The sequence below is a fragment of the Chiloscyllium plagiosum genome, unplaced genomic scaffold (assembly GCF_037043375.1).
Source record: "Chiloscyllium plagiosum isolate Xiang-an unplaced genomic scaffold, Cpla_swu_hap1 HiC_scaffold_3, whole genome shotgun sequence".
NCBI lineage: Eukaryota > Metazoa > Chordata > Chondrichthyes > Orectolobiformes > Hemiscylliidae > Chiloscyllium > Chiloscyllium plagiosum.
In genome coordinates, this window is record NW_028270141.1 from 150811555 (window position 1) to 150824955 (window position 13401).

General features: G+C 53.6%; 1 protein-coding gene across 9 annotated transcripts in view; it reads right to left on the minus strand.

Moving 5' to 3' along the window:
* Positions 1–1296: 1296 nt before the first annotated feature.
* Positions 1297–13401, minus strand: part of disp1 (dispatched homolog 1 (Drosophila)) — a 401131-nt gene continuing 389026 nt past the window's right edge. For 8 of the 9 annotated variants that reach the window (XM_087984367.1, XM_043687317.2, XM_087984357.1 and 5 more), the window contains 2 exons: positions 12353–12450; positions 7539–10838 (listed from right to left, as the gene is read on the minus strand). In XM_087984367.1, the coding sequence (XP_087840493.1) occupies positions 7983–10838; positions 12353–12450 (2954 nt within the window). In that variant the 3' untranslated portion in view covers positions 7539–7982. Of the gene's footprint in view, positions 2942–7538; positions 10839–12352; positions 12451–13401 lie in introns of those variants that run through there. The other variant, XM_087984346.1, reaches the window with a different exon arrangement.

Consider the following 13401-nt stretch of genomic DNA (forward strand, 5'->3'; position numbering starts at 1 on the left):
GGAAATGCATTGCTTGGTTGTAGGGAGTGATTTGGGGAGTGCGAGATACTTCTTCCAAGCAGCCAAGACCACAATGATGAGCTGAATTGCCTCCTGAGTTCAAGGTGAAATGTGGAACAGTGTGTTGCTTCCACCTGCTGGTGAGAATACCACAGTGCAGCTCTCCACCAAATCCATGGCAGCAGCAATGGACTTCATTGAATCTTTTTGGATTAGGTAGAGGTCTTGCTGAGTGGGAGTATCTGTAAAAGGGGCAGAATTGATCAGTGACGCTTAACGCCTTGAATTCCCAACATACAACAGGCTGCAGCATCACATCAACATTCATACAAGGTGGTCATACAGCTGCAATCCCAGTACTTTGGCTGCATGGTGGTTAACTTAGCAAGCAGGAATCGAGAGTGCGTCCAGTTGGAGTTTGAAACAAATAAGTGGGAGATATCCAGGAAGGGGGTAAGGCTGGAGACGTTGGGAACCGCCGCAGTAGGTTATTTGGCCCTTTCAGCTGGCTCTGTCTTGGTTGATCAGACTGTAACCTGAACTCCATGTACAATCCCTGCCTCCCTTGTAGATCAAAACCTAACTCTGCCTTGACGTCACAAGGTGATCAGGCAGAGCCAACACATCTTTGTGAAACAGAATTCATATTTTCACTAATCTAGTAGATCTTTCAGCTACATGTGCTTTGTCCCACCACCCCAGCCTCTGCCACCTCTATTGCACCCCCCCCCCCATGTTGTTCTGCCAATTGCTGACCACCCCCTTGCACCATCCTGCTGCCCACTCACTCCTTAGGAGTAACAGTGTCTCTACTACCACCACTTGAAGGGACAGGATATGATGGACATTTGGAGAGATACATGAAAAGGAAAGGGTGAGGGGGATATGGGCCAGGAGCAGGCAGGTTCACTTTGGGATTATGTTCAGCATGGACTGGTTGGAGCGAAGGGTCTGTTTGTGCTGTATGACTCCATGAGTGACCCTCCAACAATATGGAGGAACAGCGGAGTGCTCCTGTATCTCAGTGTGGCACCAGGCTGGGTGGTGTGTATGTTGAAGCTGAACACAGCCTGATAAAGAGGGAACTATGCAGAAACTGCAGCTCTGTAACTCGGATGTTCCACATCCATTCTCAGCTGCAATGTGGGCATGACAGGATAAAATGCCAAGGGAAAACTGTAGATCCAAAGACTCCCAATCTGTAAAAGTAAATCCGAATCTTTGCCAGGTCGACTGAAGTTGAGAATCCCCATTCCAATTACGTCCCAAACCCTGGACAATGCGATACACAGCAGATAGGAATACTTAGTTTAATAGCTGTAGTAACATTTCTTTTTAAATAGCATAAAGCATACATTAAGAATGCAAGTGTTAAATTATTCACCCAAAACTTAACTCGGGTCAAAAAGAAATAAAAAGTGGAATCGGATGGAGGTGAATGGGCTGATCGACTGAAGGATTCAAATTCACAGTCACTTCAAATTGCTCCCAACACGTGTACAAAAACCTCGGTAAAAACATGACATGGGCCCACTTATTCCTGATATTTACTGGAAACGATGTTATAGGGAGACAGAGCGGGGTGTGAGCAAAGAGAGACACCACTAATCCAATGGCTCATGATGGGCAATACCTGAAAAGGTCTGATGGGATTTGATTGGTTTTCCTGGTCAGGAAGGGGAGCCTGCACTCAGATATCGGTCAGGCGGGAGGAACAAGTGTTCACTGATAGCCACATGGACCATGCGTCAGCAATGGTCATGTGTCAAACACTGTCATAGCGTTTGAACTGTGACAGTACATTCCAATTGGCAGGACACTGGCAGAGCTCCACAGCTGTTGAAATGCAAACACGTGTGCGCAGTGTCCCATATTATTGCACTGCGGTCATAATCTCAGCACTACGACAATGGCATATCAAAAGTAGCCCTCTATTAGGGAAGCATTCTCCTCGAAGGTCCATGAAAGGAGAGTGGTCTTCTTTGAAAATCCATTCCCAGGAGTGGGGTGTTGCTGGCTGGGTAAGCATGAACTGCCCATCCCTGACCCCTTTCCACAAGGCGAAGCTGAACTGCCTTCTTGAACCGCTGCAGTCCATGTGCTGTTGGAGCACCCACAGCATTGATCATGGAGGGAGAGCCAGGAGTTTGGCATAATGCTGAAGGAATGGGGATATATCTCCTAGTCAGAACAGTGAGTAACTTGGAGGGGCACTTGCAAACAGCAGCTGTCAATCCAAAACAACACAGAAGATGCAGACAGCCTGGAGGTGACAAAATGTAACAGAGCTCAGGCAGCCTGCTCCATCCGTCCCCCTCCCATTCTCTGCATCAGCATGGACTGTGGGAAGGGAACACAGTCATTATCTCCTGGCCTGCTCTCACTTGCAGCCAAACACAATGGTAAAAGATAGGCTTCAGCACCTCACCACAGGCCGTACCTGGCCCAGGGCGGGTGCAGAAAGGAATTAGGGGATTGCAACTCGATTTAAACTAGATCCAGTCTGACATTTTGCTTCCACATCAACAGAATAATGGAGCTGGGGTAAGGATTCAGGCTAAGAGTCTTCCAGGGTCTGAATCTAACTGCAACTACTCTGTTCTGCACCATAAGAATCAAGTGTATCCTCAGCTCCACCCTTGGGTAATGGTGAACTCACAAAGTGAGGGGATAATCATAATGTTGCATTGGCCTCAAAGTACTGAGGGCAGGCTGAGTATATTTAGCCAGTCTGCCTGCTCTCGATGGCTGTACAGTCACTCTGGACACTCCCTGGGAATGTGGGAAGCAGCTGATTGGGGATTCAGTGTAACTTCTGTACCTCGCCCCTCCCCCCACCCATTCCCTGATCAGAGACCCCGTTAACATTGGCACAGTGAGAGGAGTCACCTCATTGGTAAGAACTGTTGGCATCTTCAGGACGGTCTCACAAGGAGATGTGCTGTGGAAGACATAGGGAGGATAGAGACAAAGAAATACTTTTGAAAACAAATTATCATGGCACCATCTCAGACTTACATTGAGTTTCTTTAACTGCATCTTCTTTCAGTTTTTATTGTTGGGCCTCACTCCGATCAGCCCGTGTCCCCCGTCCTACCCACCCACCCCTTTGAAAAGGTGTAAAGGCGTGTGCCTTCAGCTTGAAATAAGCACCCTCGCAGTGTCCTCCCCTTCATATAACAAAGGGTTCCCACATTAGTTCTGAGTGCACTGTCCAGACAAGGCGTGCTGGCTTCATTCAGCCTTTGGAAGAACAGAGTCGATACAATTGCACTTCGTTACCACCAGGGGGCAGTCGCTGAGCTGTGACACAAGGCAGCAAATGGAAGGGAGGGCGCGCTGCCCCAGAATGTGGGGATTCTGGCCACTTCAGTCCTGGCTCAGAGGGCTGTTTAGCAGAATTGCTGGGCTTGGTTACAATGTGGCCCATTGTAATCTGCTTCATGTGCTCTCTTTCTCCATGAAGTCAGTGGAGCTGATGGATCAAGAACCCTTTGGTTTTGGCATGTGCTGTCCTGAGGAGTTTCCGTGATTAAGAGACAGGGACACAAAGACAATACAGGGTTTGGTGTTTGTAGACCTCCCAGGGGAGATGCTGCTGACTGAAAGACTCCCAAGCATTGGTGCCACCTTCAAGCGCCCCCTCCCTCCACCCCGGTCCTCTCTGCACGTGAGAGCCGAGAGACCTTGTTTAGCTCCTTAATCTCTCGTGGGGCGGAAAGACAGGCAGGAGCTTCCAGGAGGAGAACTTCCAGGTACCTGCATCTCTGAAATGAAGACTGGCAGGATGGTAAATAAGGGAATGGGTTACAGGGGGACCAGGGAGAGGGATGGGGGTCAGGATGGTAAATAAGGGAATGGGTTACAGGGGGACCAGGGAGAGGGATGGGGGTCAGGATGGTAAATAAGGGAATGGGTTACAGGGGGACCAGGGAGAGGGATGGGGGTCAGGATGGTAAATAAGGGAATGGGTTACAGGGGGACCAGGGAGAGGGATGGGGGTCAGGATGGTAAATAAGGGAATGGGTTACAGGGGGACCAGGGAGGGGGATGAGGGTCAGGATGGTAAATAAGGGAATGGGTTACAGGGGGACCAGGGAGAGGGATGGGGGTCAGGATGGTAAATAAGGGAATGGGTTACAGGGGGACCAGGGAGGGGGATGGGGGTCAGGATGGTGAGTAGGGGAGTGGGTTACTGGGGGACCAGGGAGAGGGATGGGGGTCAGGATGGTAAATAAGGGAATGGGTTACAGGGGGACCAGGGAGAGGGATGGGGGTCAGGATGGTGAGTAGGGGAGTGGGTTACTGGGGGACCAGGGAGAGGGATGGGGGTCAGGATGGTAAATAAGGGAATGGGTTACAGGGGGACCAGGGAGAGGGATGGGAGTCAGGATGGTAAATAAGGGAATGGGTTACAGGGGGACCAGGGAGAGGGATGGGGGTCAGGATGGTGAGTAGGGGAGTGGGTTACTGGGGGACCAGGGAGAGGGATGGGGGTCAGGATGGTAAATAAGGGAATGGGTTACAGGGGGACCAGGGAGAGGGATGGGGGTCAGGATGGTAAATAAGGGAATGGGTTACAGGGGGACCAGGGAGAGGGATGGGGGTCAGGATGGTGAGTAGGGGAGTGGGTTACTGGGGGACCAGGGAGAGGGATGGGGGTCAGGATGGTGAGTAGGGGAATGGGTTACAGGGGGAACCAGGGAGAGGGATGGGGGTCAGGATGGTAAATAAGGGAGTGGGTTACAGTGGGACCAGGGAGAGGGATGGGGGTCAGGATGGTGAGTAGGGGAGTGGATTGGGGAGGGGTCAGGCAGAGGGATGGAGGTCAGGATGGTGAGTAGGGGAGTGGGTTACAGGGGGACCAGGGAGAGGGATGGGGGTCAGGATGGTGAGTAGGGGAGTGGGTTGAAGGGGGGTCAGGGAGAGGGATGGGGGCCAGGATGGGGAGTAGGGGAGTGGGTTACAGGGGAACCAGGCAGAGGGATGGGGGTCAGGATGGTGAGTAGGGGAGTGGGTTGGGGAGGGGTCAGGCAGAGGTATGGGGGTCAGGATGGTGAGTCGGGGAGGACGTTGGGGAGGGGTCAGGGAGAGGGATGGGGGTCAGGATGGTGAGTAGGGGAGTGGGTTGGGGAGGGAGTCAGGCAGAGGGATGGGCGTCAGCATGGTGAGTAGGGGAGTGGGTTTCCGAGGGGTCACAAAGAGGGATGGGGGTCAGGATGGTGAGTAGGGGAGTGGGTTGGAGGGGAACCAGGCAGAGGGATGGGGGTCAGGATGGTGAGTAGGGGAGTGGGTTGGAGGGGGATCAGGGAGAGGGATGGGGGTCAGGATGGTGAGTAGGGGAGTGGGTTGGGGAGGGGTCAGGCAGAGGGATGGGGGTCAGGATGGTGAGTCGGGGAGGACGTTGGGGAGGGGTCAGGGAGAGGGATGGGGGTCAGGATGGTGAGTAGGGGAGTGGGTTGGGGAGGGGTCAGGGAGAGTGATGGGGGTCAGGATGGTGAGTAGGGGAGTGGGTTGAAGGGGGGTCAGGGAGAGGGATGGGGGCCAGGATGGGGAGTAGGGGAGTGGGTTACAGGGGAACCAGGCAGAGGGATGGGGGTCAGGATGGTGAGTAGGGGAGTGGGTTGGGGAGGGGTCAGGCAGAGGGAAGGGGGTCAGGATGGTGAGTCGGGGAGGACGTTGGGGAGGGGTCAGGGAGAGGGATGGGGGTCAGGATGGTGAGTAGGGGAGTGGGTTGGGGAGGGGTCAGGCAGAGGAATGGGGGTCAGGATGGTGAGTCGGGGAGGACGTTGGGGAGGGGTCAGGGAGAGGGATGGGGGTCAGGATGGTGAGTAGGGGAGTGGGTTGGGGAGGGAGTCAGGCAGAGGGATGGGCGTCAGCATGGTGAGTAGGGGAGTGGGTTTCCGAGGGGTCACGAAGAGGGATGGGGGTCAGGATGGTGAGTAGGGGAGTGGGTTGGAGGGGAACCAGGCAGAGGGATGGGGGTCAGGATGGTGAGTAGGGGAGTGGGTTGGAGGGGGATCAGGGAGAGGGATGGGGGTCAGGATGGTGAGTAGGGGAGTGGGTTGGGGAGGGGTCAGGCAGAGGGATGGGGGTCAGGATGGTGAGTCGGGGAGGACGTTGGGGAGGGGTCAGGGTGAGGGATGGGGGTCAGGATGGTGAGTAGGGGAGTGGGTTGGAGAGGGGTCAGGGAGAGTGATGGGGGTCAGGATGGTGAGTCGGGGAGGACGTTGGGGAGGGGTCAGGCAGAGGGATGGGCGTCAGCATGGTGAGTAGGGGAGTGGGTTTCCGAGGGGTCACGAAGAGGGATGGGGGTCAGGATGGTGAGTAGGGGAGTGGGTTGGAGGGGAACCAGGCAGAGGGATGGGGGTCAGGATGGTGAGTAGGGGAGTGGGTTGGAGGGGGATCAGGGAGAGGGATGGGGGTCAGGATGGTGAGTAGGGGAGTGGGTTGGGGAGGGGTCAGGCAGAGGGATGGGGGTCAGGATGGTGAGTCGGGGAGGACGTTGGGGAGGGGTCAGGGAGAGGGATGGGGGTCAGGATGGTGAGTAGGGGAGTGGGTTGGGGAGGGGTCAGGGAGAGTGATGGGGGCCAGGATGGTGAGTGGGGAGTGGGTTGGAGGGGGGTCAGGGAGAGTGATGGGGGTCAGGATGGTGAGTCGGGGAGGACGTTGGGGAGGGGTCAGACAGAGGGATGGGCGTCAGCATGGTGAGTAGGGGAGTGGGTTTCAGAGGGGTCAGGAAGAGGGATGGGGGGTCAGGATGGTGAGTAGGGGAGTGGGTTGGAGGGGAATCAGGGAGAGGGATGGGGGTCAGGATGGTGAGTAGGGGAGTGAGTTGGGGAGGGGTCAGGGAGAGTGATGGGGACAGGATGGTGAGTAGGGGAGTGGGTCAGGGATGGTGAGTAGGGGAGTGGGTCAGGGATGGTGAGTAGGGGACAGGTCAGGGATGGTGAGTAGGGGACAGGTCAGGGATGGTGAGAAGGGGACAGGTCAGGGATGGTGAGATGGGGACAGGTCAGGGAGAGTGAGATGGGGACAGGTCAGGGAGAGTGAGATGGGGACAGGTCAGGGAGAGTGAGATGGGGACAGGTCAGGGAGAGTGAGATGGGGACAGGTCAGGGAGAGTGAGATGGGGACAGGTCAGGGAGAGTGATGGGGACAGGTCAGGGAGAGTGATGGGGACAGGTCAGGGAGAGTGATGGGGACAGGTCAGGGAGAGTGATGGGGACAGGTCAGGGAGAGTGATGGGGACAGGTCAGGGAGAGTGATGGGGACAGGTCAGGGAGAGTGATGGGGACAGGTCAGGGAGAGTGATGGGGACAGGTCAGGGAGAGTGATGGGGACAGGTCAGGGAGAGTGATGGGGACAGGTCAGGGAGAGTGATGGGGACAGGTCAGGGAGAGTGATGGGGACAGGTCAGGGAGAGTGATGGGGACAGGTCAGGGAGAGTGATGGGGACAGGTCAGGGAGAGTGATGGGGACAGGTCAGGGAGAGTGATGGGGAGAGGTCAGGGAGAGTGATGGGGAGAGGTCAGGGAGAGTGATGGGGAGAGGTCAGGGAGAGGTCAGGGAGAGGTCAGGGAGAGGTCAGGGAGAGGTCAGGGAGAGGTCAGGGAGAGGTCAGGGAGAGGTCAGGGAGAGGTCAGGGAGAGGGATATGGGTCAGGATGGTGAGTAGGGGAGTGGGTTAGGGAGAGGATATGGGTCAGGATGGTGAGGGATCAGGGAGAGGGTTGGGGGTTAGGATGGTCAGTAGGGGAGTGGGTTGGAGGGGGTCAGGGAGAGGGATGGAGTTATGTGGTGGCACTACCACATGGTCATTTGCATGACTTTCCAAGCAGCCCAACGGTGGCAACACATGACCCCTGAAGAGCTAGGCACAGAGGAAGTGGGATGAGAAACCACACGCAGTCTGCTGACATTGGAGACTCCAATGCCCTGCGCACCCCCCCCCCCCCCCGGGGTGATGAAAGGGAGGGGGCTTTAATGGGGATTGGCGTGAACCCGGGCAGTGACGCTCTCCAGTGAGTGCGGGACACTGTTCAGCCGCGTGCTGACCTGAACAAAGCGGATTGGAGGCAGTGGCAGGTTGGCTGTGGCTCGGCTCGGTCTGCCAGGGTGGCAAGTGGGCACACGGGTTCCGTTGAATAACCGAGGATCAGTGCCCAGCTCGTCGCTGTCACCCATGGGGCCTGATCTCTTCTCACCAGCTTCACCACCGTCTGTGGTGGCCAGGGGCTCAAGTTCGTAATGTTCATGCTCAGCGTCCAGGTGGTCACCCTCACCAGCTGCCTGCTGTTTGTGGGTACGGCAGGCCCTCTTACCCTCCCTCTGCCTGTGACCGCCATGGGAAGGTGGTGGCAGCGCCAAGCCGTGGCACTGCAACCTTTTGGGCAGAGGAATGGTGCCACAGGATCCCTGTGGGCCCAGACAGCGACACATACACTGGAAGAAGAAGGTGGCAAAGCCCCAGCTGATGCACATGATGAGCATCATGAAGGTCCCCAGCTGCGTGTATGCCAAAACCGTGGAGGGCATCATCATGGCGCCCGCCACAAAGGTGGTAAGGGCAGCCATGGCAATGGCTGAGCCCATCCGGCTCAAGGAGAAGACCACTTTGCCCTCGCGGTCTGTCTCCGGTGCCAGGCGGTAGGCCACACCATAATGGACGGCAAAATCAACAGCCAAACCTACAGCCACAGAGATGGTGACAGACTCCAGCACGTTCAGCTCCCAACCCAGCAGCACCAATGAGCCCACTGTGACAAAGATGGTGCCGGTGATGGAGACAATGGCGTAGAGGCTGATCACCACATTGCGGGTGGTGAGTAACATGACACTGAAGGCCACAGCCACTGAGAGGCCCATAGCCACCAGGGTGCCATCGGAGAGGCTGTCCTGAAGGTCAAAGAATTCCAGGCCGCTGACAAACCAGCCGTTGGCAAGGCCAGCTGGAGCGCCCTTCAGCTCCTCAGTGATCCAGGCATCCACCTCCTTGTAGAACTGGCTCATCTTCTCATAGGCCAGCGTGAAGAGGTAGGTGCTCTGAAACTGCAGCACCACAGCCCGGATGGTGTCGTTGATGTCAAAGCGGGGCCCCGGGGTCTTGCTGTCTAAATGGTAGCCAGTGCTGTGCTCCAGCTCCATAATGGCCCGCTTGATGCACAATTCAAACACCTCTTGCTTGTAGGGGAAGGTGGACTGACTGCAGCACGGGTACAAGGTGGGCTCCTCACAGTCCTGGTTCTCCATCCACTGGCGGAAGGTCTCGATGAAGCAGCTGGTGAAGTCCTGCTCGTCTGTCTGCTGGAAGAAGCTCTGGTTCCTCAGGCGCTGGCAGAAGTGCAGGAGCCAGAGCTGGGAGCCAGGAGCGGCCACGTCAAAGGTCGAGTCCAGCCTCAGCTGGCCCTTATTGTGAGGGTTGAGGGGGTCACCAGCGTCCACGGGGGCAATGCCCCACACCAGCGTGATGGGCATGTGTAGCTCCTCGCCGTGGTGCACCCGCTCAAACACAAACAGCTGGCGGAACTCAGCATCGTAACGCTCAAAGGGGTGTGAGGAGCGGAACACCTGGAACTCGGAGAGCTCCAGAGACGGCAGCTTCATCTTGGGGTCCACGCAGACGATGTAGGCACCGCCAACGGTCAGCGCAAGGAACCAGCAGAGCCAGATGTAGCGGAACTTGATGACGATGCAGGGCAGCACCTTCTCGAAGAATACGCGGGAGGTCTCAGAGGCAGTCAGCAGGAGGCGCTGCAGCTGGCAGCAGAGCTGGGCCAGGCAACCGGTGAGCTCCGTTCGCCGGCCAGGCCTCTCACCGCACTGGAACAAATGCAGCAGGTAACGCTCGTGTAGCACCACCACTGCCGGCAGCCAGGTCACCATCAAAATGTAATTGACCAGGATGGCAGTGCCAGCGTAGACACCAAAGCAGCGGATAGCGGTGATGTTGCTGACATAGTTGGCATAGAAGGCAGCTGCAGTGGTGAAGCTGGTGACAAACATGGAGAGGGCAGCGTGATGCAGGGTGACACTCACTGTTTCCGCCAACTCAGCCTTGGGCTTGTCGAACTTGGTGTGGTTCCAGACATCGCACAGCACAAAGGCATCATCGGCCCCTATCCCCACCAGAATAATGAGTGCGGTGAGGTTCATGAAAGGGAAAAACTTGAAGCCAAACACAATCCTGTAGAGGAAGTAGGAGACGATTAAGGAGCTGATGATGGCGAACATGGTCATCAAAGTGATGAACATGGACCTGGTGTACATGCACATGATCAGCAGAACAATCACAATGGCAATGGCAGGATACACAGTATCCATCAGGAGGTAGTCCTGGAACAAGTTGTGCTTGATCCCAAACTCGATCCCTGCAATGGTGGTGACACCATCTGAACAGTTCCAGTTCTCAAAATTGTCCAAGTAAATGTCCATCATGCTTTTCCCTTTCTCGGTGGGGACAAACAGCATGCTGTACTTTAACGCTGGAATCACGTAGTCCAATGTCTGTGGGCTCAAAAAGTCTTTGTCCACCAAATAATGAAGGATTTGGTAAACAGCATTATACTTGGTGCACTTGCGCGGCACAGACATGCACTTGAGCTGGTCTTTACGGCGTGTGGTCTTGTCCCAGCATTCAGGGCCCAGGGTCCCATTGTGGTAATATTTAACACAGGAACGGAGCAGTTTTAGTGTGTGGGCCACATCTCGCTCAGTGATCTTCTGGCAGGAGGATCGATTGTTGAGGATGGCGATGTAATTGCCCAGTGTCCAGCTGGGGCAGCAGGAAGCAGCTGAGGTCCTTTGACAAAGTTCCCCAAACTGCACGTGTGAACGAATCTGCAGTAATATAGACCACACAAAAAGGATTCAAACCAGTTTTAGATACTGCCAAATAAAAACAGGGCTTTTTGGGTTCTGTAAAATAATAGATTTTGTTTTAATGAATTGAGTAATTAGCAAACCCTCTAGATTCATTTCAAGTCTTGGTATTACTCAGATGGTTGAGGAGAATTAGGATGAGCATTGAATTAGAATGACTCTTGCTGTGGTCCTATATCTCTTGCCTTAAAAGCCAATGCTCCATGATCTTTATCATGGCCTTGGCAACTGGAGCAGTAGCTTTCAACATCCTTTGAATACCACTACCCCCAACCCCGGGCAACCTGCAGCACCAACCTCCCTCCATTATAAGGACAGCAACTTAAACAGGAGGGTCTTCACAAAATATTCCAAAACTGTCATGAAGACTATTAAAGCAGATGTTAGAAATGGGTTCAACAGTGGGTTGAACAATGGGTTCAACCATGGTGGCTCAGTGGTTAGCACTGCTGCCTCACAGCGCCTGGGGACCTGGGTTTGATTCCATCTTGAGGCGAGTGTTTGCACATTCTCCATGTGCCTGTGTGGGTTTCTTTGGGTGCTCCAGTTTCCTCCCACAATCCAAAGATGTGCAGGTTAGGGGGATTGGCCATGCTAAATTGCCTGAAGTGTCCAGAGATGTGCAGGCTAGGTGGGTTACCCATGGGAGATGTGGAGTTATGGGGATAGGGTAGGGGCTGGGTCTGGGTGGAGTGCTCTGAGGGCCAGTGTAGACTTGATGGCCCAAATGGCCTACTTCCACACTCTATGGATTCTATGAACAGAACTTTCCAAACAGGGAAAACAAGTCAGGGATATGATTCAAAACTGGGTTGGTGAGGATCAGATCAATTAAAAGGTCTGCAGTTAGAATCAGACTGTACAACAGAGGGCCTTTGGCCTGTTGAGTTAGTATTGCCAAACAAAAACTAACGTCAACAGTATGGTGCAGGAAAATCGACTTTTTGGGCAAAAGCCTTTCATCAGCAATCAGGCTTTTGCCTGAAATGTCGATTCTCCTGCTCCTCGGATGCTGCCTGACCTGCTGTGCTTTTCCAGCACCACTCTCTCTCGACTCTGATCTCCAGCATCTGCAGTCCTCACTTTTGCCTAAAAAATAAACTAACTCTCACTTTTCAGCACTAGGCCCAGAGCCCTGAATGTTCCGCCATTCCAAGTGCTCATCCACATATTTTTGTAAGGGATATGGAGGTTTCTCGCCCTAACTACTCTCCCAGACAGTGCATTCCAGAGCCCCACTACCCTCTGGGTGAAAAACATTTTTCCTCAAATCCTGTCAAAATCCTCTCAACCTTCACCTTCAAATACGCCCCCTTGTGATTGGCTTGTTGAGTCAACAATCTTGCCCTTAAATAAAAAATTGCTTTTTTTTATCCCCACCCTTGATGCTCAGGATAGAGCAGAAGCTCGAGGGAACACCATGGAAACAGAAAATAAATATTTGGGATAACAGGAAACCAGTCTGTACATACCCTGGCATTGTCAAGATTGCACATCGATTTAATTGATTGCGTTCGCCATAAGTTTTCCCCATCTGCTGAGGCAAACACGACCCGAGAGTAACGGTCACCTGGGGGTGGGGGGAGGAGACAAGACAGTTAGGAGCTTACAAAGATTTCAACATATATTTCTTAAAAGTTCAAACAACAGTCCTGCAGTTTCCTCCATGACTTGCTGTGTAAAGGATAAGGCAGTTACACAACTCGGCTACTGACTAAGAGGCTGGATGTGAGTAAAGGGTAAGGTAATGTGACTTATGTGGAACAGAAATCTACAGTCCTGGAACATTAATTACTGAGATTAAATCCCTCTATACCAACCTGAGAACTTAAAATAGGGTTTAAAAATGTGGAAATCAAATTTCAGTATCATTAAGGGAACCAAGGAACTACTGCATTGCGATAAAACACAGTTGGCTGAGGTACAGGGATAGGGTAGGGACTGGGTCTGGGTGGAATGCTCTTCAGATGGCCAGTGTAGACTTGATGGGCCAAATGGCCTGCTTCCACACTGTATGGATTCTATGGACAGACCTTTCCAAACAAGGAAAACAAGTCAAAAGTGGATTGGTGAGGCTCAGATCAATTAAAAGAAGCTCTGCAGTTAGAATCAGACTGTACAGAAGAGGGCCTTTGGCTGGTCGAGTCTGTATTGCCAAATAAAAAAACAACATCAAGAGTGTGGTGCTGGAAAAGCACTGCAGGTCAGAAGAGTTCCTAAAGCTCAGTGGGGAAGGAAATCTATCAACCTTGCTTCATCTGACCGTTACTTTAATCTGTTCCACATCAATATGAATTATGCCAGTCTTTATATTTATAACTAGGAGAAAGTGAGTACTGCAGATGCTGAAGATCAGAGCTGAAAAATGTGTTGCTGGAAAAGCGCAGGTCAGGCAGCACCCAAGGAACAATGATTCCTGAAGAAGGGCTCATGCCCGAAACATCGATTCTCCTGCTCCTTTGATGCTGCCTGACCTGCTGCGCTTTTCCAGCAACACATTTTTCAGCTATATATTTATAAC